A 24266-nucleotide genomic window follows, 5' to 3' on the forward strand; every position below is an offset into this window, starting at 1 on the left:
CCTTTATGCTCCTTCAGCCAGCAAAATTGAAAGCAGTGGATGCAGCACTCCCCTCTCAGACACCTGAGAACACCTGAATTCAGAATGGGCAATGCAAAGCACAAGGAAGCGGGAGCTGTGGAGATGAGCAAGGGAATATATGGCAGGAAAAGAAACACAGCCTTAAAGCAGGAGGCCTGGCTTAAGAAAGTGTTGGTTATTCCTGGCTTAGTTCTCCCAGGGGAGTCGTGAATGTATTAAAGGAACACACAGTCAGAGGCCGCCAAGCTGAAACCCGAAACTATTAAAGGACATTTGTTGGGAGTTCAGGACTGGCTGAGTCTAACAGGCTCTTCTGAAAGGGGATGAATGGAATTGCCCTCGAGGGGAAAAAATAGCAACCAAACAATTTAGTAGGAACACGGATCTCCCTATGTGCAGCCCGTTTTAGCCGTGATACTGCTGTGTCTGCATTTGCTGCCAGCAGGGACTAGGTAGGAACCCTCTGGAATTCCAAGGGTAACTCAGGATCTAAGGTGCTCACTGAGAGCTGGGCAGGGCAGGGAGTTGGGCAGGATATTGGTTTGCTGGACTCGGCAAATGAGCAAGAGATGGTTTTAAAACTGGACTATGAACAAGCAATGTATGAGCAAGTAATTCTTGTCCTCTTTTCCATGAGCAGCTTGCAGAGGGAGGGGGAACAATGTGGTGATCACCACCCAGAGCCTACAGACTATTTAAAGACCATGAGGGCTGACAGGATGACAAGGGAGACTCATGTACACAGAACTGCTAATGGAAGGTGTAGGGGGGAGATCAGGGAACAATCTGGGAAGAGCACATCTTGCACTCTGAAGTTCAGGTCCAGCTCCCAACAGAAGAGATGTTGGAAGAATTTGAGATCAATATTCTGACAGCAGGACCTCTCAGGTCTGAACATTAGCTGACAAATACCTCTTGCTGTTTCCAAAACTCTGAGCTTTGCCAACCTTTGGAACGGACTATCCCACCACCACCACAGTTTAAGCAGCACGGCTCCCCAAAACTAAGTGTTCTGACAGGCCTGGAGGCCAGGCTGAGCTTGCAGGATTTATACCATGTTAGCAAGCTGCTGAGGGTGCAGGCTCACCAGTATGAGGGGATTCTTGCTGGCCAGGGCTAAAATGTAACTTCCCTGTGATCCTGAGCAGGGCAGGGAATGTTTACAGGGACACTATTTGTCTTTGAAGGAACCAGCCTTGGAAAAGGTCAGATTCTGCCTTCTTCAGAGTCTCAGAGAGATCAGGAATCCCACACTTACTGTGTCAGGGTAAGTTCCTGGAACTGAGGGGCTTTTGGAGGGTCCTGTTTAGCTCATTATACAAAGGCACTTTTGCTCCTAACAGAACTCCTCAGGACAGGGGTACAAATTTCCTCCCGATCTACTCCAAACAAGACAACCTGGCAAGCACTGCCACACCTGAAGTGGTAAAACACTTAGCAGCAATGCTGAAAACAGACATCAGGAACTGGAATTTCCAAAAATGCTCATTCTTTGCAATTCCAGGAAGTAGCCCATGGTTACCTTCACACAGTAAGTGGTAATCCTACACGGAAGGCGTCTTGTTCAGTCAAGAGCAGCCTGGAATCTCATCTTGGCAGCAACTGGAGTGCTCTTTTTGTTTGGGTTGTGCCACTCATAAACTTCCTTCCATAACACACTGAGCTGGGTATAAACCCACGTAATACAGGGTATTGTGGAGCTTTTCCCAGCTGTGGCCAGGCTGTGCTTTGCACACATGCACTGTACACCTCTCTGCAGTTTGGTTTGACTTTTCCGAGCATTCCTAGGTCACAAACAAGCCCTCAGAGTCCCTCAGTGCTTTGACTACTGCAACAGAAATTAGATCGTTTCAATTTACACCACATAAACCCAAGACAATGTCAGTGGTCTCGGAAAAACATTTGTTGTCCACACTGAGCACGGAGGAACACGGGAGAAGGGAGGGAGCTTTTCCAGCTGAAAACTCCAGAAACGCCAGTGCCCTGTCAGCACGTTAAAGCCCAAGAAAAGCTGCTCTGCTCTGGACACAGCCCTGCTGCAAGTCCAGCTGCTCACAGGGAGTTCCTTCACGGGAAGTGCCCGAGGTGCTAAGTGTGCTGTGGCCAGCGCTGGCTCTCAGGTCGGTTCCTCATTTCAGCGCCGGCCCGGGCTGTTCGCCGGCAGGGCTGTCCCTGTCCCTGTCCCTGTCCCTGTCCCGGTCCCGGTCCCGGTCCCGGCGCAGGCGGGGATGAAGCGGCTCCGCACGGCTCTGCTGCCGCCCGCAGGCGGGACGGCGCCGGCTCCGCCGGGATCGCTGCCACATCCCCGGGACGGGGGTACCGCTCCCTCCCCAGAGCGGGTTTCCTCTTAAAAACCCCTTTCTACGGCGCTTAGGAAATATGTTCCCTGCTTTTTTCCTTGCCTAGATGCTAAAGAACATAAAAAAAACCCCAAAACATTCCTTTTACTCAGTTGGAAATCCCAGTGAAGTTCGTTACTCAAGGATTCATTCCTTGCAACCTAATAAACCCCAACAAACCACAAATCCTTGTGTTTTGGAATAATATTTAAACGAGGAATAGTCCAGGTGAGACCGTGGCAGGACAGCTGAGGAGTAAAGTCAGTGGCAAAGCAGCCGAGTTAAACGTATAGGCTTTATTTCTAGTGACAAACTGAGGAACGGGTTCCTAACTCGTGGTGCTGCATCCCGGTAAGTTTGTCCAGATTCCACATACAAAGAGGTCAAGTGGGTTTTTTGAACTTGCACTGCATTTTTAATTTTGTTCACGAAAAGGAAGTCAATTATTTAAGATGCTGAACAGTCTGAGGGCAAATTAGCAAAACTTACACCCATACTTAATTCCAAGAACATGACTGAAGGAAAGCTGAACACCCCAGGTTTCATTGCTTCCATCTGTAACAGCACACAGGCCTGGGTACGCTCCCAGTCTTTCACCCAAATCACTTCCTGGCCATCACAGAGGTTTTACAGCCCTGCCTGGGAACCTGCCCAGCTTTTCCAACCTGCTTTTTTCCATGTCATACTAAAAAGCATATGTGAATTTAATAATTGCTAATCCAATGACTGCATTACTTTATTGCATACAACTGAGCTAAACGTGCCAGCATCAAATGAACCCAGAGCCCTGGACAAAACTGAAGGTCTGGAATATGCCTCTGCTTTCAGAAACACGTGGGATGCAGCCAACAACCACTATGGAACACATCCTGCGCCCATGGCAGAACTCTGACAAGGAATGTGACTCCCAGGTGGGAGATGAGGATCAGAGAGCTGAGGTATGGTGCCCAGCCAGTCTGAGGCACAGAAGCACTTGGAGCAAACTTTAGGGAATCTTTTCTCTATGAAAAAGGGATCAGAGAAGTATCAAAGAACACAAATTATTTATTGCTGCAGTGAACTCCCAGACCTTGGTTTGGACACAAGAAGAATCAAGGACTTGCTTGGTGATTTGTGACCATCAGACCAAGCAGCTTCCACTCTCTCCCAAGCCCACTGTGACATTATGGCCATTCCCAGTGAATTTTCCCCTCTCCTGTGGAAGTGGCCCCAAGCTGAAGCACACAGAGGATTTTGGCACGGCTGCCTCATCCCAAGTGATGCTGCCACTCGCTGTCCCCTGAGAAGTGCTCCGACCCCAGCTTTGCTCTCCGAATGCCCAGAGCACCTCCAGCCTGTGGAAGGATGACGAAGAGCATCCCACCAGGAGCACAGGCGAGAAGGAGGTGGAGGAAGCTCCTGGCTATCTGCCAAGCCTCGCCACTCTGCTTTTTCATTTTTAGTTTCTGCTCTTTGCTGGAAAGTTTCTACTTATGCTCCAGTTTCCATGGCAACTGCATTTCTTGCCTTTCTTCTCCAGCATTAAATTTTTTATTTGATTTCCCTTTTTCCCAAGACATGACTCTCTTTTCCTTTTGTAAAAATGAATTAAGTGTTGTCTTCTCTTTGGTTGTTGATATTTTTAAAGGAGGTAGGAGAGACTTTCACTCAGCCGCAGAATCTGTCTAGAACAGCAGCAAAGATTTAATCTCCCAAGGAAGAATGTCGGGGGATTCCCTTGCAGAAAAGCCATTTACTGTAATTATCTTAACAAGGTTATGACACGTAAGAATTCCAGATACTATGGAACCCAACATTTTTTAAAAATTGGCTGCTTGTTTTTATGAGACCAGACCTGGGCATTTTTTCTCTACAACTAAACATTTTAAAATTTTTTTTAAAGCATTACTTGTGACTCCTGAGCAGTCTCAGCTGAACAGTTTAATATTGGAAGTGCACTAGGAATGTGGTCTTCAGTTCCAGACTGTAGGAAAATTCAAGTATTTTCACTGACAAAGTTCTCACCTGGCTGGGAGCGGTGTTGGGGTGAAGCTGAAGGACCCTTCTTTCCCCTGCCACGGTCAATCACCCACAGCAGTGCCCTGCACACCCTCACACAAAGCACATAGAGACAAAAACCTCACAACTCATGGAGCTTAAGCTAATTAATTTGTCTTGCCCTTGTCATGTTGGCATTGAATTAATCTTAAAGCCTGAATTAATTTGAAAAGGAAAAATTCATCAGACTAGCAAATCTGGATTAGATCTACCAATTTGGTTTTTCCAAGCTTTAGCTTCATCATAAACACAATTTATATGCTGCAAAGCCCTGAAATAATACAGGTTTTCATGCCAGTTCACTATGAAAGATTCTCTCCACATCTAAATTCTCCAGCACGTTCAGGCCATAAACTGACCCTCCTGTACAGTTGTAGATTACAAGGTTTCCAGTCTTTATCTCTGCCTGGTGGGATTTCACAGTCAATTCTTTCAGGATTGAATAATTAAAAGAAGCAAAACCACAGCAGTTGGCTCACAAGGCAACACAAACAAATCTGTCCATGGGTGCTATCTTGTTTGCAGCACATGTGCACAGATTTACATGTAGGATTGAGGCTTAGTGCTCTGTTTAGATTTTTCATTATTCAGTACCCCAAGCATAACGTAAATTGTATAAAGACTGAACTTGGAACAACTTTAAGAGTGAGCTAATCATCTTAAATAATTTCATTAACCCAATTTTGTGGTTTTTTAAGACTCTTACTACTCAAAAGAAATAAGGGAAATGGGTCAGAAGTGAGGAGTCCAGTCTACCATACTTGGTTCATGCTTCTCTCCTGCTCTTGAATTCCCTCCTCCAAGGAATATCTAGGTCAGGAATTCACAGGATCTTATATAAATCTGGCAATGTTCAGTGTGCTTGCCAGCCAAGCTATGTGAATTGTCAGATATTAAATATATGTGCCAGGATCTGTATTGTAAAATCCCATTACAACATACACAGTGCATGAACTCCCCATGGATTGGCTTCTCTGCAGGACAGGTCCCCCACTTCGAGTCAGGGTCAGGAGGAAAGTTTTAGACATCTGAGCATGGCCTCCCTGCTTTCTTCCCTCGGAGCTCCCAGGATTAGGGATTCGAAGAGCTGCTTTAGGCGTAGTCCCCTAAATTGCAGCCATAATGCGGCTTTTATGTGGCCACGGACAGGCTTCATGCCTGCACTGTTTCAATTCCCAGTGTGGGGATTGATTTAGGCAGACAGCAGCTTACTCAGCTCTCTCAGCTGCTGTGCTGAGGCGAGAACATCCAGCAGCCCCTTGCTCATCCTCACTTGATTTAATGATTTGCTGGCCAGACTACAGAGAGCGGCTCAGGAACTCCTACCCAGCGTGCCATGATTTGTGGGTTGCTGCTGCTCATCTGTAATTGCAACGAGAAATGCTCATCAATCACTCCAGCTCTCCAGCAGAACGTTGGGAGACACAGCAATGGAGAGCTTTTGACCTGGCCTATCTTTTTGAAAACATTCTAATCCTGCAAATAAAGATCTGGATGCTGTCCCGGTGCCAGGACGAGAGCAGCTCCTGCCTTCCGACCCTGAGGGGCACAACCACCCCTCAGTGAAAAGAACCAGTATTCCTCCCCTGAGAGCAGGGCCAAGGGAGGCTGGGAGTAAAATCTGCTGATCTTCATTGCTGCACTCATTAACAGCAAACTCTCAAGTCACAGCATCAAAACATTTTTCTCCAGCTCTCTTGGAGCCTCTTTAGGCACTGGAAGGGGCTCTAAGGTCTCCTCGGAGCCTTTTCTCCAGGCTGAAGAGCCCCAACCCTCTCAGCCTGTCTGCAGAGCAGAGGTTCATCCTTCATCATTCATCCTAAATGTCCAGAACAACAGTCTGACACGAGGATGTCCCTCTCAATCTCTGCGCCTGAGCTATCTGAGCCCCATTACAAACGTTTCCTCTCCTCTGTGAAGCACAAGCTGCAAATCATCATCACTTAGTCCCCAGAGGGACAAGAGAATCCCTGTAGGTAAACCCAAGACTGAATAGAGATTCCTGGGAAGCTGCACTCCATACCTCTACAATCCTTATCACCCTCGTTATTGCTCAGCCAGATTTGAAAACCCTTTTTCTAACAGTCCTGTGAGCAACACACCTTCCCAATAACGCCCATATTCGAACCACTCGCATTAATTTCCTGCAGTCTAATAGAACACAATCTTAACACGATTTATTGAGACAATTAAAATTCAGAAAACAAGCTTCTCCGTGCTCCATAAAGCACAGCAGATTTATTTGCTGCAGTCACTAAAACTCTGCTGCCTAAAGCTGTGCAGTAACTCAGCAGGGCCTGGCCAGGGACTGCGGGACCCTCAAAGCTCATGCTGGGATAATCAATTAGAGCTGGGTCTGCACCGGGGCAGCTGCAGGGACCCCGCAGCTCCCAGGGCCTTCCACACCTGGAGAAGCAGAAAACAGAACCAGGAAAGAAAAGCTTTGGAGGGTCTGTGGTTGGTCTGTTGTGTTCAGCTGCCGTGTCTACCACTTCTACCAATAATTGTGACCAGCTTCGAAGCTGTACATTTATACTATCTAGTATTTCAAGTTCCCTTAACCAAAGACAAAATAGAATGGATTTTTCATCCACCAAATAAAAAAAAACCCTCTCTAGTTTGGAATCATTGGAATCATTACAAATGTGTAGGAAGGCTGCAAGCATTTGGATACACCACACTCAAGCCCCAATACATACATTTATGTAATGAAATCACTTAATTTGAAACAGATCACCAAAAAGCCAGCTTGCATTTAGGCTGCCACAACGAAGAGATGTCACACTAGAGATTTTTCCAGTTACTTATAAAATAATCAGTTCTTTAAAGTTATCTGGTTTTGAGAGGTAATTATTAAGTGAATTTAGAATATAATTGCTCTGAACAATGATAAACTTGTATTATACCCTGAGTAAGCACTACAGGCAGGTGATAAATTGCAAAAGTAATGCTACATCAGTTTAACTTCCTGCCGAGTCACCCAGAACTGCTCCAGCCTTGCACAAAATAGCCCCTGCTTTCATTACTAATAAAACACAGAATTAATTACTCAAAATAAAAGAGGCCTTGAAAATGTGCCCAGACACTGAACCAAGCTGGCTTTTGCATTCTTTTTCCCTTTCTTTTTTCTCCTATAAAGGAACCTCAAACTCATTGCTAGTTATTTCTTCAAAGCCAGCTGTACCACAGCAGATTTTGTTCCAGGTCTCTTCCACTCCTGAGTGGAAGAGTGGATGTGAGTGGATGCTCAGGACCTGCACACACAGCAGACTCTCTAGTCACCATACTCCTCTCAAAATACTTAAACTGATGGCTGACTGCACCATAAATTTCGTTTCTCTGACGGGATTATGATAAAAATTAGCTCAGTGTTGGAAATTCACTCAAGCACTGGAAATATTTTAGACCGGGATCCAAATCTTTCAAATGTCTAGTGCTGGAATGGAATTCTCCAGAGACTTTCAGGCAATTCTCCTCCAGCTTGAACAAGAAGAATCCCTGGCTTGTTATTATTAGCAGCTGGGAACCTTTATTTCCCTACTCTCCTGTACGAAGGATTCCAGCTTCTCCCAGAATCTCATCATTATAGAACATGCAGGTTTAGAGCTGTGCCTGTTTTCATCTCAGCAGTTCTCCAGGAATTTGCGTAAAGATTAAAAAATCACCCCAAGTTTCCAGGAGATTTTAGCTCCTGTCCCATTTGTGTCACCCCCCACATGCTGGCACAGGGCTCTGACAGTGGGTGACTCGCATCCTCCTCCCTCAAAGTAACCTTGTCGTGAGCAGGACCAGGAGCAAGCCACAGAACTTTTTTAGAGAAACACAAACTCACTGACAAGGTTCCCACCAATTCCTAACCAGAGTATTTAAAAGTTCTTGGGCACCTGCCCAGCCCTTCTGGCAGCCCTGTGCTCACAGAGGAAGAGAACACGGGAGCAAGAGGCAAATCCAACAGGCACGAGAAGCCTGAGCAGCCAAACAGCTGCACAACGAGCCCGGGAGGGGCTCTGCAGGGTTCATTTTGTAGCCCAGCACAAAGCTGAGCACCGCCTGGGGCCTCACTGTCTGTGACAAGGTCCCTGCCCAGCCTTGGGCACCTCCTTTCACCTGGCTGACCTTGAGTTACGGCTTTGCCTGCTGAGAGAAAACTCTTCCTCCCTTTCTGGAGCACCCAGCTGGGGATGGACCCTCCAAAGAAGAGGGCTTGAAGGTTTTCTAATTGTCAGAGACAGTGTGGAAGGTGCTTCATGGACCTCCCAGGGTTCCCCTGCAACACCTCCTGATGTAAGAACGTCTCTGGTTCTGCTGAGCGACTGCAAAGTCACTCTTCCAGTTCTCCGAGGCAAAGAGTGACATATAACAGAGGCAGGATTTAGAGTGTGGGCTGAATCTCATGTGAGAAGATTCTGACTGCAGAGGTAAAGTATTGGCTAAATTTTATAATGATGGAGTTAATTTTGTTGCTAAGAAAAGCAAAGGCACGATGAGGACTGGCTCCAGAGATTACACAGTGTGTGGTCTCTGCACTTGAAGAGCTCTGCACAGCACTCACTCATGTTACATCAATTACTTTAACAAAGTTAGATTCAGAATAATATTTATAAAGCTGAGATCCACAGACCTTTTTGCAATCACCTGGGTACAATCACCTTATTCACAAAACTGGCTATAAATTATGCTAATCAGTGAAACACTCAGAAGATGAAGAGAGGTTTCTTGTGTAATTTTAAATGGATTCCTATAGAAGAAAAAATTGGGAATATATAAAATTACAGAGTTTCAGTGCACATTTCTATTTGAATCTTGGGTGTCAGTAATACAAAGGTTAAAGCATTATGATCAGGAAATTTAAAATACATCACTTTTATTGTGGGACTCCTATGTCTCCACAATGATTAAATATAATATTGGAAGGTTTTGGTGGACACAGATGTCATCTTAAGCACCAATCCTGACCACTCCAATGAAGCCTAAATGAAACGGTAACTTTGCTCTCAAGATGACAGTCCTGTCTCTGACTCAATCCCTCTGTTGTATTTTACCATTATCTTAAAAATAAACTTTTTTCTTTGTGGTTTTCATAACATAAAAAGTTAAACAACACAGTGAGATACAGTTTTTTCTTCATGTCCTTTGGGGGGGCAATTAAAAAAATATTTAACTTTAGCTTACCTCTAATGTATATTTCAATTAGTGGCAAATTCCTGTGCATTATTCAGGTGAGACTGCACCTGCTGAGCAGTTGGTACTCCTTGGAGGTAGTCAGGAGTAGAAAGACCTTTGTTAAGTCTGTGGTTCTTCTGTAAGCCCTGGGATGTAAGAGCAGAAGGACTGACACTCCCGAGGGAGGGTCCTGCCCAGGATCAGGAGTGCTCCTCTGGTGACTGCAGAGCTGGCAGCTGTCTGACTTCAGAGCAGCATTTCCACCTGTCTGACAACATGGGATCTTCTCTGACTCCTGAGTAGCCAAGAAAGTCAGAAAGAACAGCCTGGGAGGTCACTGGCTGTGAGGTGATTTCCATCTTTCAGCTCAGGCACAAGAAAGGTAATATTCCACATGTTTTTAAACAAATCCCAGGATTTGAGGCAAAGTACAGGAAATCCCATATTAGGTGTGACATCTGGCAGCCCTTCTTTAGGGCTGGATGCTGAGAAGTGAGGAGGATAAATGACTCCCTAAAGCCAGGACTGGGCTCTGGGCATGGGCTGCCCCATTAGCTCGGACACTGCTCTTCTCCACCTGGCTCTGCCTTTTCTAGGATCAAAGGGAAGTATCCCAGGCCTGTATCCCAGACTTGTATCCCAGACTTGTATCTATGCTGCCTGCCTGGTTCACAGAGCACAGCTTCTTCACCCTTTTTGCCCAGGTTTCTCTTTACTCAAGTCAGATTTTCCCGCCTCCCTGCTCTGCTCTCCCTTTACTGTTCCCAGCTCATCACCAGGTACAGACACAGGTGACTCTTCATCTGACTTTGATGACATCAAGTTCAGAATCCATGGAATTAAAATCCCCAAACAGAGATTACAATTTACAGAAGTTATAACTCAAAGTGTCCAGACCTCTGTAGGACTCAAACACTTCGCAGCCCACTCCCAGTCCCTGTAACACGGCCCTAAGGGCTGTAAACCATTAAGGAATGTCCTTGTGTGTGGATTCTTCCTTGTTTCCATGAGGTTATTTGCAGACACAATGAACAGTGCTGCTACTTGGGACACAAAACTCCATTAAGAGGAGTGATGTGCTGTCTAAAATTAACTATGTATTTGTTTTCTCTTCAGTTTCTATAGAACATGAAGAGAGATGCAGATGGTTAACAGCACTGAGATTATAGTGATAGCTGTAAAATTTGATGACTGTTATCAAAAGCATCGTATGGCTTATGAGAGCAAGCAGCAATTAAAAAAAAAAAAAAGAAAAAAGATTTCCAAGCTTACCCTGGACAGGGAACAGGAATAGCAAAGGGGGTTAAAGCCAGTTTCATACTAAAGGATTTATTAAAATAAGAAGATCACTGCTTCAACCTTGGCAGACACAGGTTATCTGAAGCAATTCAGATGTGAATGAAATAAATGTACTGTGTACGAGCCTGAATCACTGACAAAGGGAGATTTAAACCTGGGGTGGGAATTCTTCTGCTCAGGAAAGCAAGGCAAGGATCAGTTGCACTGATCTGAGACAGGCCGAGCAATTGCTGCAGATCTCCAACTGGCACTCCAGACAGAGCATTCTTTCTCCATGGCTAGGAAAATCCTGTACTGCACCTTGTTGCAGGCAGGGAGATGCCTGACAAAATAAGCTGAATCACTCACTTTCTCCACTTTCAACCAGAACAAGACTTTGTTCCACCTCTCTAGATGAAATATTAATCCACCCTGTAAGAGAACGATACCCACAACCTTCCATCAGAGACCCCTCTGTTCAGACTCCTCTTTGGAGAATTACCTTTGCTCTTTCCCCAGCTGGAAAAGTTCTTGTATTCCTGTTTCCCCCTCCCTCTTCTGAGCTGCCATGACTGGAACTCCAGACTTTCCAAAGCTACAATGATTTATTGAAACCAGTTCTACTTAGTAAGAGCTCTGGCAAGCAGAAGCTGTGCTAATGCACCCAGCAATCCAGGGAGCAAGATAAAATCTCCCAAGAACATTTTCAAGTGGTAAAAGAAGAAACAACGAGGGAAGGGTTGGAAGTTTTCAATACTCATTGAAACATGGGAAGATCAGAACCCTTTTCTCTTAAGGTGCATATCTGCCCATTCACTGGAGGAAAATTAGGGATTGACTCATTAGAAATCAGGACAGATGAAAGGACAGGACACACTGTTCCTTGGCTTGGCCTCCAGAGAACACATCCAAAGCATCTGTTAGAGATGGACCCTTAACCCTTAAACATTACAGAGCTTTCGAAATATCCATGTTACATCTACTGGGATACACATTTTTTACAGTAGGAGAAAGTTTATTACAATCCATTGGGGAATATGTTTCTCTGTGTTGGTTTTTAATTTATATTTAATCTCTATCCAACCCCAAAATATGTACATATATAATTAGCTTAAAATATTCAAGAACATTTCTTGATGTGGGATCCATTTGCAAGGAAAATGACAGTAAGCACCAAAACTGAACTGATTTACTGACAAAGCACCAATGTTTTCAAAACAGAGCTTTAAAAAATTCACCAAGTTGCTCCTAGATGGCCCAAATGCCTGAGATCAAGAAGTCAGGCAGCACTTTCCAAAGGCACATAAAACAACAGCAGTCTCAAAAGGCCTTTTGGACCTTTTGGACCAAAAATACTACAGTAAGTTACTGACATTATTCTTTGCCTTCAGCTCTCTGTTCCTACATTAAAAATTACAGTCTCAGAACAAGAGAGTAGAAAATCGGGGTTTGAGCATTTAAAAGCCCCTCACAAAATTGCCACGAATCTCTGGCTACATTTTTTTAAGACTACATCCCCAAGCTTGATTGGAGCCCCCGCTCCAGTCACTCCATACCGCTCCCAGTATGATAGTCTGGGCCAGGGATCTAAGGACAGGCCCCTCCCAGGGGCATAGCTTCCTGTGAGAAAAGAGAAGACATGGGCTGAAATTCCTTGAGAGAAAGAAGGACATCCAAAATTTCCATGAGGAAATTCAAAATCAACCCTCCTTTTGCTGATTTTCACTTCCACAGCCGCTCTGCAAAATGGTTTCACATAGTCTGAACCATGAACCAGGAATTCTCTGGTTTCCTGTGCTTGCCACTAGATTGCCCCAGTTTTTCTGAAGTGCTTCTATCCCCATCAATGCTTCTCTTCTGTTTAAAACATTCGTTTCAGTGCTTCATCTGACCTACATGGAGGAAAAATATCAATTTTTTATCTTGATTTTCTTATCTTGATTTTTAAAATGTTGATAGTCTACTGGCAAGCACCAGGAACAATGACATCATAGCAGGAGGCGGCATCTATTCCAAGGAGCTCAGAGCCAGCAAAAATACTCCCAAGATCACAAAAATAGTTCCTATTACATTTTACTCCTTGGCAAAGGACTGTTAGATTATATAAACGGCAGGGCTAGCACAGATACAGGCAAAGAACTTCATGGTCATGGTAGAGCCTCATCACTCTGGGTCATGTCTGCAAGCTGGAAACGTCAATTCTAGGTAGGTCAGACTTATCTTAAGCTGAAGTTCACTAAAAGTGTCCTGATTTAGACTCCAGGAACTGAGTATGGCAGAAGGAGCCACATTCTTTGTGAATTAAGTGAGACTGAACTCCCAGAGAAAGTCTGGCAACCAAGACAGACAAGAGAGCTGTGCTGAAGGAGAGGAAAGGAATCCATGTGGATTCCTGAAATTGGGCTGTAAATATACAATGATGTTGCATTGCCAGAGTTGCCACTTTAGCAAAACAAAGTACTTTCTGGCAGTGAAAATGAGAATTCTTCATCTTCAAGGAAACAAAAAGCCTGGTCTGCTGAAAAATCTGTACTGACATTTTCCAGACCCCAAAAGACATGGCAGGTGGATTGTGCTCTCCACAGCAAAATGAAAAATGCCCTCCAGCAATTTATAATTTTTTGAGGGAACACAGAGGGAGGAAGAGCAAAGCAAAAGAAATGGGCAAGGAGGAGGACTGTGGAGCAAGAATGGCAAAGGACTGACGGGGAACACAGGAGATCCTCTGCCACTGCAATACCATGAGAAAAGGTCCCTGTATGTGACCCTGGACGAGGCACTTCTAATTCAGCTCCCCTTCAGAAGAAGAGGATAAAAGCAGCACATTTAAGCTGGCATGAAGTTATCTGGATTAGAGAGGGAAAAACACTGGAGCATTGCAGTGCTGATGATCAGAGCAGCACATCAGCCACAGGCAGGCGAACAGAAAGGGCTTTGCAGCTACACAGGATCCCATGAAAAGGAAATATTGACCAGTGCTAAGTTGTGGAGGGGTTTGGGAGGAATCCAGCATGAACCCTCTGCAGAAGGGTTGTAACCAGTAAACTCTACCCTTGCAAAAATATCTATCGCAGTCAGACCAGTGAACCAAGGAATTGCTGTTGAATGAAGTATGAAAAGCAAAAAATAAACACACTTTTCCAACCAGCTGGTGTTTGATCTGAGCATGCATATGGACGTCCCACGGAATTACAGAGCTCTCATTCCACTGTCCCATATTCTATGGGTCACCCCTCCCAATGGCTGAGCCAGGTCTGGAATGGAAGAGATCCTGCCTCTGGAGTTCAAAGGTCAGGATTTCATTCCTCATTACAATCACTATGTCTGGCCCAATGACAGGCTGGGAAATCTATATATGACAATTTAATTCCAGCAAAAAAAGACCTAAGTGAGCATTTGTTGTTGTTGTTGTTGTTGTTATTACTATCAACGAATGAGAAATAGTTTTTCTATCCCCAAAATGTGTTATTACTGGAAAACCCCACTTGGACTGGTGCATGCATGACCTTTCAAAGATTTCTGAGCATCCACAAAATGAGTGGCACACGTGGCACTGTGAGACCTTAACCCACATATCCCATGTTCCCAGCAAGCACAGTGCCCTCCAGCTAATGGACTGTCCTGGTGCTGCAGCTTGGTGGGATTCAGGCACTGCTTCATAGAATCATGGAATATTCTGAGTTGGAAGGAACCCACAAGGATCATCAAAGCCCAGCTCCTAATTCCTTCTGGGACTTGCCACAATTTTCCTGATTTAGGCTTCAGCAAAATAAGTTTTTTCTTCATTAAAGGAGTTGCTTTTGATGATCTGGCAGTGGGTCAGAAAAATGATTACGTGAAAAGCTGCCTCACTGTCAATGCAACAGCTCTTTTCTGTACTCCAGGAACATTTGCTCCACAGGCCTGGGTGTAAGAAAGCACAGTAGGAACACGACCTTCTCTTGTTTATCTGAAGTTGATTGAAAATGAAAAGTTTGGGTTAGATCAAGCATCAGTTACATAAATCTACTGTTCCCTTAATTACAGGTACTGAACATTTGCCTTGGAGTACATATCAGTACATGCAGCTCACACACTTGCTGCAGTTAAAATTAACATACCAACACAAAAGAAGCTAAAAGTCAGGTATTCGTCAAAAATAAAAGACTACAAACCTTAAGCAAAGTCTTAGAACTAGTTTTTGCAGATTTCCCCCTTGAACAGACCACAGTAAATTGAATGAACTGGCTCACTGGAAGGAGGGCCAAGATTTTGCAAACCATCAATATTTCTTGCCCTCCCTTTGCTAACTTTGCCTTGTGTACACAGACGAGTCTGACTGAAATGCAACCTGCAGAAAAAAAATTTATACCCATATTTTAAAAGTCACATCCAAGAGTTCAGGATGTGCTAACAGGGAGAGACTGGTGTCCCTGGGCTGTGATATCAGGCCTGCTGTCCTGAGGTGAAGGAATGCCCCAGTTCTCTCTGCAGGTCATTAGTGAGCAGGATTTAACAGGCTCACAAACTACATCTTGTCTTCTGCAAGTGGGAATCCAGACTGCTGAAAACTAACTGCGTTTGGTCTGAGATAACAGAAAAAGAGATTCCATAAGGAGGAAAACGAGAGCTGAGAGAGTTGTCTGCATAAAGATACAAACCCAAAAAAGAGCTGCTGTTCTGAATTACAATTACACTCACACTGCAGAAAGTTTGGGTTAAGATCTATTGTAAAACAATTTCTACACAAAAGAGCAAAAGACAATCATTGTTCCAACTATGCTCATTAAAGAAATTCGGAGACAAACCCCAGTCTTTGATCTCAGGCATTCCTAGAAGGCAACTGTACATTGCAAATGAGACACATTCATTCCTAACAAAACAAACCCCCCCTGCAAGTAAAAAGTCAGTCCCGAAATGCAGAAGTCCTTCCCTGCTTACCTTTTTATGAGCAGGTCAAATTTTTGGAAGTAGTTTCTCAAAGCAATTCAGACATTCCACGTTAACTCTTGTGCTGCAATAAACAGCTGCAAAACTCCCTGATTTATTTCCTGGGTTGGTATGCATGCTGAACCCCAGAAGAAATCCCACACAGGGGAAAAAAATAAAAGAAAAACACCCCCAAAACCCACAGGAGAAGCAACTCAGCCCTCGGGCAAAGCACAAAAAAGTTCCACAGGGAAACAGAAAGGAAATCCAGTGACAACTAAAAGTTTGGATAAGAAAGAGGGAAGGCAGGCTTGCTCCCCTTGCCTGGAGTCCTGGCTAAAGGTGCCTCTCCAGCAGAATCCACGGAGGCTCCCAGCTCCTCGGAGCAGATGGTATTCACACATTATTCCCGAACAGCAGCATTCCCCAGTCCAATCAGGAGGCAGCACTCAAAAGCCAAGCGCTTCCCAGACTCTGTTACAGTTTTCAATAGCTATAGCACAAGATGAATGACTCAGAAAATGAATAAGCAGGGAAAATAAAACCTGCCTCTCTCCTAGGCAGAGGCACAGGCAGGCGGGTCAGCAGCCCTCAGCGTGCTGAGCACTGGTTGCAACTTGAATGCACCTGCTTTTTCCCCCAAATCCTAAATGCTCATTACTTTTTCTACGTCTTGAATTTGTGTGATCAGCTTCATCTTGGGTTAAAAGTCCCAATAATTAAATCTTCTCTTTTTTTTTTCTTCAGTCTTAAAAACAACAAACACTTGTAAGAGTCAAAAAAAAGGATGAACTGTGTGGGTGCTTTTCCAAACAACTCAGAGAAACCCCTCATGCCATCTCTTGCTGAATACATCAACATATATTTCTAAGATTAAGGCCTGACTTCACAGATCCTGTTGCAAATGAAATAGATTAATACATCCTCTGTTTTTGCCTGAAGTTTACCAAGAAACCTTAAGCTACAATAAAACAAATATCTCTAAAAATACATGAAATAAAAATGACTACTAACTTTCAGGGAAAGTACAACCATTATCCAAAAACTGGCCAAACTGAACTGGAAACTACTTCCAACTGCTTTGTGTAGCTTCCAGACCATCCCATCCAGAGGGCCCTTCTAAATACAACTCCTCAACTCAATGCCTGTATTTTCTGACAGCTGCAACCCAGTAATAAAGGATGATCTGCTAAACAAAGCAAGTTACTCATGGAAACACGCACTGCACCCGGGTTCTCCCTGCAATACCATAGTGCACTCCTGAGCTTTCCACAACACGCTGGAATTCTCTCTAGCTTTGTAGCAGAAGTGACTGCAAGGAGATTTTGTGGTGTTTGGGGCTCCTGCCCCAGCTCTGCTGCAGCCACAGACTCTGTTTTTATTGCTGCTGCTCAGGGCTGAACTCGGCAAAGCTGGACACGCGCTGCAGTCAGGCAAGCGGGATCACTTAAATCACTGAAACTATTTGGGGTGAGAAACATTCCCCCAGGTCCCCCTGGACATTTTCAGATCTTTGGCTGTAAATTGATCCTTTGCATTCCTGTCTGACACATGGACTGTGAAAAACTCTTCAGGGATATTCTCCCTGCCAGGAGTAAGGCTCTAACAGCACTTCTGCAAATACAGGGCCAGTCGGAGAGACAATAAAATTTTGTGAACTCTGGACTAACTTTTACTATTATTATTCTATCTTTTTTTCTTTTTCTTCATTCTGGACCAAGTAAGAGAACTCTATTTGCATTTTAGTTTCCTATTTTCAAAACACCAAGTATCAGGGTTTCTCCCTAGGATTCAGAGCAGGACCCACATCCAGAGGTATCATTTTGCTCCATCAGCCAGGCCATGCCCACCCAACACTAAGCAAACAAACCCACACAGGCAGCTCCAGCACAAAGAACAAGGGCTCGTGTTATAACACCTGCCACAGCTGCCCACCAACCTCCAGCTGCAGCTAGAGAAGTGTTTAAAGGTATAGGTATAAAACAAAACTAGAGACATATCTAGATCTGCTAGGAAAACAAACATTTTCTGAAGCTTCATTTTGGCAGGTATTTTCTGATCCCTGCACTAAGCTCCATAGCAGCCAAAATCATTTTGACAACTGACTCACTGAGCACGGCATCTGCTGGGCCTCTGAGGCTCTACCAGCAGGAGGAATGCTTGGAAATTACAGCTTTTCCATGTGCTGGTTCCTTGGAGATGCTCGGAGAGGAAGCACATCTAACTCCAAACATTATCCCTATAATGCTCTAAGTGCTGGGATAACCCCGTGTACGCCCCGAGGAACCTCCTGGGCAAACATCCTGATCAGACATCATAAAGAACGTTGCAGTGGCTCAGGGTAAGCAGCTCTTTATTCCACACATCCCTCTGTAGGGTGGATCTGTTAGCCAGGGATGGGAGGCATCAGCACCTGTCCATCTCTCTGGGCACCACCAGAAGAGGGGGCTCCTGGCCAACAGCTGAGTTACATCCATGGCACCACAATAACCCTTGGCTGAAGGGCTCAGAAATGCCACTGTGTGAAAATGCGGGGCTCAGATCTCATTAACATGGGACACTTCCTCCTGGGCTCCTCCAGTTCCTGTCAGCTACTACCAGAATCTCGTTAATTTAGGAGCTGCTCACCTATAAACACCTTGATATGTCAAATGTATGCTCGAACTCCTCATCATCTCTTCTCCCAGGAAATCCCTTGTCTATGTCTCTTCCATTCCATCCAGCTATGCTGAATTCACCTTCCAGCCACAGCTGATGTAGAAAGTTCTGAGAGAGACTGGCAGTGCTGTATGGAAGAGATGGATCTGAGAGGTTCCCTCACAATGCTCTGCTTTGAAGTTCCTCTCTTTTAGGGGAATATAAAAGAGGCCTTGAACTTGCCTGGCTATGAAAAGACCCTTCTCTTTAGTTCCAAAGAACCAAGAGATGACTGTGACTGCTTCCAGCACCTCCAGGTATGGATGGTTACGTTCCATTCATTGAATGTTCCTTCAGGGTTCCATAGGGATGGTTCTCACTTGTTAAATGCCCATAATCCAGTGGGATGCTCATTTATTTTTTGGCTCTGCCCTCTTCTACTGATTTCAGCAGGGACAGAGAGGAAGCCACTGCATGCTATGGTTGTCCCCACCTCAGTTTCCAAGCTGGAAATTGCAGAATGCATCTACAGATCATTACACAGGAATCTGCTGAATCCTCGATCCCCCGTTCCCCCTGGAGCTTTCCCACTCAACTCTGCTACCACACATAAGGTACCAAAATTCCGTGTTCCCAGCCCTTGCTTCTGTTTTCCTTTCTACCAGTGTGATTTTTAATGCATGTCAAGGTGTCATTGAGGCCAGGATGTCATTACTGCCCTAGAACAGTGCCTGAAGAATTACCAACAGCAGACAAAGTTCAAGCCTGGCTGTCATCCAAGTAATTCATCTGGTTCAATGTGTATGTCAGAGACTGGAAAAAATATGCTGTAATTATTGTGTTACTAAAGCACAATGGTTTAATTTTATTTCTTTGTGGCACAAAATCTGCATCCGTGATTCACACCTATTGTGTAGGGAATACGATCCCACTAAAACCAGTAGTTTGGATCTGGTCTACAAGGTTGTTCAAAAAGTCTAATAAAAATCTTACGCTCTTTAAGGATTAACATCCAAATCATACAGAAATATTGTCAGGACACAGAAAAGAATAAACTCAGAGGTGGTTCCAGTGTTGACGAGCTATACAAACTGAGATCTGAGCAATTAGAAGACACAATGAATACATAATTCATAGATATTTTGTACTCAAGAGTTTGCACACAAATAAAACATCTTATAAATCTTCACCAGGTTGCAGAAAGCTGCTGAGCTGTCTTTTATTCTTGGAGCAGCAAGTGGCTATAGTACAAAAGAGAAATCCGTAGCTCTGATATGTCATCCCTCCGAAATGGGTAATTTAGGGTTATGGTTTTGGAATCAGCACATTCCTCAGCAAGTTTCTTCCAATAATTTTTTTTTTTTTTTTTTTGGTGAAAAGAATCAAGTTAATCCATGCTGGTACATTAAAAAGAACACTTCAAAAAGTCAGAGCTGTGAGCCACCATAAAATGACAATAATCTTTTTCTACACGCCTGCATTCCAGAGAATGGAAAGAAAATAAGGGTGGGGGAGAAGGGAAAAATAATGTGGGGGTTGCTTTAATGATTTTTAAAATCCCTATGAGAACCTGTAGCTTTCTGTGAGCCTTTACCCCATGCAAAGAAGGAGAAAAGTTACAGAACTCTCTTCACAAATCTCCAAATGAAGAGCAGCCTGTCAGGCTGTGTTCAAGGCACTCAAGCACTGCAGCTCCATGGAGAATCACAGAGAAAAATCCAGTAACCACTGCACCCACAGGTGATGGTTTTATCCCAGGGGCTGTTACGTCAAGGCAACCAACACAGCTTAAATCTCATTTCAGGCCCCCACATAAATGAGTGGTGATTCCCTGTTCCACCTACAAGCAATAATAAATCTACGAGGCATCTCCATGAAAAGTTGGCAACTTAATTTGATTAGGAAAAAAACCAACCTGTGCTAAGAAATGAGACACAGCTTCCCAGTCTTGAATATTCCACCAACGTCCTGCGAGCTGAATTCATGCATGTTAGTAAGCAAATGGAGGGGCTGCAGGAGGCAAAAAAAGCAACTCTCAAGTATATTATTGCCACAAATTCTTCAGAACAGCTTTTTCTGTCATTAATCATCTATTGATTGTGCTAGCAATAAGCAACACAGAAGGAACCGAGGCTGAATTTTAAGGCAGATGGTTAACCCACATGGACTCTCAGGTAGATCAAACATTATGATGAGAATGGACTTCATTCTGCTGGCAGAAAAGGGGATTTGATTTGGCATTCTTGAAGGTAAAAAGGCACTTTCACAGCAAGCACAGGAGTTTCAAGTCATGGTCACTCCCCAGGGCATTAAGACTTGTCACATGAGCAGCCCAGTGGGATAAACGCAACTGCTCCCAGCATGTCCAGAGCTGCTGGACATCCAAGGGACCGAGGGGCTGCTTCCAGAACAAGGGAACGTTCTCAAGGGGCAAATCTTTCTGAACAGCACTCTGCTGGCTGATTTCTGAGAACTTTCTGTTTCCTGAATTCATGCAAAATAACGCCTGGAATCTCGGAACAGCAGCTGAGTCTCTCAGTCCTGCAGTGCCACAGCTCCAGCAGCAGCACAGGGGAGGAACTGACCTTCTGATCAATAAACGGTTCAACCCATTTGTTTACAATGAGATAGTTTAAATCAAAGTAACTAAAAATAAACCAAAAGAAAGATAGAGATTTACATAGTTAGGAAGGGGAAGCAGTGAAGTTTTTTCCCAGGTCCCTGGTACTAGCAGTGCTTGCTTATCTCTCATTTCCCAGATTATGAACCTTCCCAGTGTTTGCCGACTTATTCAAATATTTTGTAGGAAAATGAGTTTCTACACAATGTGACAGAATATACTTTAGATGTCTGTAAGAAAAGAATGAGAACCTATGTATCTGCAAATATGCATTCTAAATTCAGTGAGAAATTTCACATATTAGAGAAAATAAAGTTAAACTTGTATTCCCCTCAGAACCCAGACACTCTCTGTGACTCCTAAAGGACAGATTCTAATGTTGGGATGGGCAAGAACACTTGCTTATATATTTGTTAACATCAGCTCAAACTATGCATGCACTTCTCTGAAAATCCTAAAACTTCCTGCTGGAAAGAAAATGAGATTTAATTCTGTGTCTCAGTGGTCTAAGAGGAGGTATAAGACATGAGAGGTAGATGCTCTTCCTCTAGACAGGAATTAATATAACTACATATGAAATAGAAAAAAGAAATAAGAAGAGTGAGACTCTCCTCTTAATCTTTTCATGCAAATATCCTAATTTGAAACACCACTGAAATCTGCCCTTGATTGATTATTTTAAATTCGATTTCAGCAGGGCACAAAGCCCCAAGTAAAGCAGTGCTGCTCACTTATATCTGCCCAGTCAACTGTTCACATAGTTGAAATGTTACTTCATTCCCTTAACCACATTCTTTCCACACAGTTTTAGGTCTCTGTGATATTAACACTGCAGTTGTGTCAGATGTGAAGCTCTAGTTATCAGCAGAGAATATGCTGTGGGAAATCCATAACTACTTCCTGAACAATATTTATGTAGGAAGTGGAATATTTAGTGGATTTCAAGCTGCATTCAGAATATGCCGAATGCCTATTAAACAGTTGAGAATCAATTTATTCCAAAAATCACCATCTGAAATTGTTTTCATAAACATGAATACTTTGTAGTCCTTAATGCAGCCAATTCTCTCCACTAACAGAGAAATAAGACTTGCAAACAACTTTTTCTCTCAATTTATGCTTTTTTTGTATGCTTTCCAATAGACTGGATAGCAGAACATCAGCATGTGGAATGCTATAAATCCATGGAATAGCTGCATTTTTAACCACGGACTTTAATTCCAGGGTGAATTTATGTGGTCCTTGGCTAAATATATCCTCCTAAGTAAATTACTCATGCGACTGCCTGTAGGAAAGCTTTCTGCAGATAAAGAATCTGTTCCCAAATGCTACATTTGACAGCACATACGGCACAAAGTTTCATTCTTTTCTCAGTGGCAAAAAGCCCCCCCAAACTGAATAAGGTGGAATGCACAGGTCCCTCTTCCTTCTGCACAGACTGCTCAGGAGACAGGTTAATTCTGCCTGCTTCCTGCTCCTTCCAGTAGAATAAATATCTCAGTGTATCCGTCTACTACATGTTTGTCTCCAGATCCTGTAAACAGAGGGATTTCTAAGCTCTTGTGAAGCACATTCCCACATTCATTTCCACTTATCCATGCAGAAGACAGTACAAACACATGCCTACCCCTGTGCCTTTAGCAGGATGGGTAACTCAGACACTCTCATTATCCTTTTTTTCCCTCTCTCTTCTATGTTTTCTACTTCTTACCATTGGAGTTGTCCTGGTCCAAAGGATTATCTGGTTCCATTACTTCAAATAAAAGCATCCAACATGCAGTTCTCCATGCAGCAGAGGCATAAAAACACAGCAGTTGCCTAAGCTGATTCACCTGATTTATGAATTAGTGCAGCATCCATAAGAGGCTGTGTTTCTTCTTTTGTATTACATCTGGCTCCTTTTCCAACTCGATGGCTGGGTATTACAGCATCCAGGCCTTTTTCCAGCATCCTCTTAATGCATTATATTTAAAGTAGCAGCAACCCTTTTCTCCCATCCCCCAGACTAAGTTACAGCAGTAACTAGGCTGAGCTGGCAGCGAGCGCAGCTCATTCAGAACAGGACCTGCAAGCGTTCTCCGAGTCGTGGCGCTGCATAAAGAGGATGATTGATACAATAAAAAGTAAGTGGGCTTTGACACAGCACGGTATGCACTGCACAAAATCCCACCAAAACCAGGCAAAGGTCCTGAGGGTTTGGGGAATGCCTCGCCGAAGCCACCAGTCTGCACCCCCTCACGCACAAACACAAATTATGTCCTGTTCCCTCCTCCTCCCCCCCCCTCCGCTCCAATCTTTTATAACCCTGGATCTCCTCCAGCAATAGTCTGTTCCTTTACTCAGTTTATAATAAACTCTGCCATTCCCCCGTGTCCCTCGGGCTGGCTTGGAGAGGAAGGAGGCTGTTTGCAGAATGAATAGCCCTGCCCGTGCCTGACTGGGAGGCAGCTCCGGGACTCGGTGCCGGGCACTCGGAACTTGCTGCAGCAGCAGCAGCCTTTGGCTGGGGACCTTGTCCTGCATTTCCCTGCTCTGCCAAGCCAGGACTGCTGCTAGGCTGGCGTTGGAAAAGTTCCTGCAAAGGAGCTGAAGGACGAGCCCCAGCTTGGCTGGACTCGGATGGCAAATGACACCAGTCTCTCCACAGAGCCCGTATCAGCTGACAGACAGATCACAGCACTGCAAGTCAGGTCACCTTCATTCTGCTCCTTGGGTCTGCCACTACCTCCTTGAGACCTCTCCTAATTCAGAACTGCTCTCTGTGCCTCAATCTGCTGTGATAGAGACATTGAAATATATCTTATCTCACAGGAAAGGAGCTGAAACCTCCCAGCTTTACACACTTTGAACTTCTTGGATAAATGATACAGTACAAGGGCTGAGGAAGAAGACTCCATCACCTGGCTGAGCAATAAAAGTTTCATCTTCTCTGAAGACATGGCTACAAAATAACAGAAAAATATATCAAAGTGCAACTCTAAACCAAGCTGTGCCTCTGAAAAGTAAATTCATATTGCTGTTACAACAATCCTGAAATAATTCTTCAAATCTAGCTTTCAGGATCAATTTTACCTTGAACCCACAATTCAAACTCTTTCCTCAATACTCCAGCTAAGGCATTAAAACATACCCTGTTTCAAAAGAATGCTTTTCACAGAATCCAAGGCAAGAATCGCTCTAAACACCTAGAGCAGCCTGAGTGCGTTTTGGGGTTGTTGTGGCTGGTGCCAGAGCACTGAGGCAGGCAAGGGTTGCTATTTCGG

General features: G+C 44.2%; 1 protein-coding gene across 3 annotated transcripts in view; it reads right to left on the reverse strand.

Moving 5' to 3' along the window:
* Positions 1–23206, reverse strand: part of DAB2IP (DAB2 interacting protein) — a 164031-nt gene extending 140825 nt beyond the window's left edge. Inside the window, exon 1 of one of the 3 annotated variants that reach the window (XM_032130678.1) lies at positions 22836–23206. In XM_032130678.1, the coding sequence (XP_031986569.1) occupies positions 22836–22953 (118 nt within the window). In that variant the 5' untranslated portion in view covers positions 22954–23206. Of the gene's footprint in view, positions 1–15758; positions 16110–22714 lie in introns of those variants that run through there. The other 2 variants (XM_032130679.1, XM_032130680.1) reach the window with 2 other exon arrangements.
* Positions 23207–24266: the final 1060 nt, after the last annotated feature.

This window comes from Corvus moneduloides, chromosome 21 (assembly GCF_009650955.1).
Source record: "Corvus moneduloides isolate bCorMon1 chromosome 21, bCorMon1.pri, whole genome shotgun sequence".
NCBI lineage: Eukaryota > Metazoa > Chordata > Aves > Passeriformes > Corvidae > Corvus > Corvus moneduloides.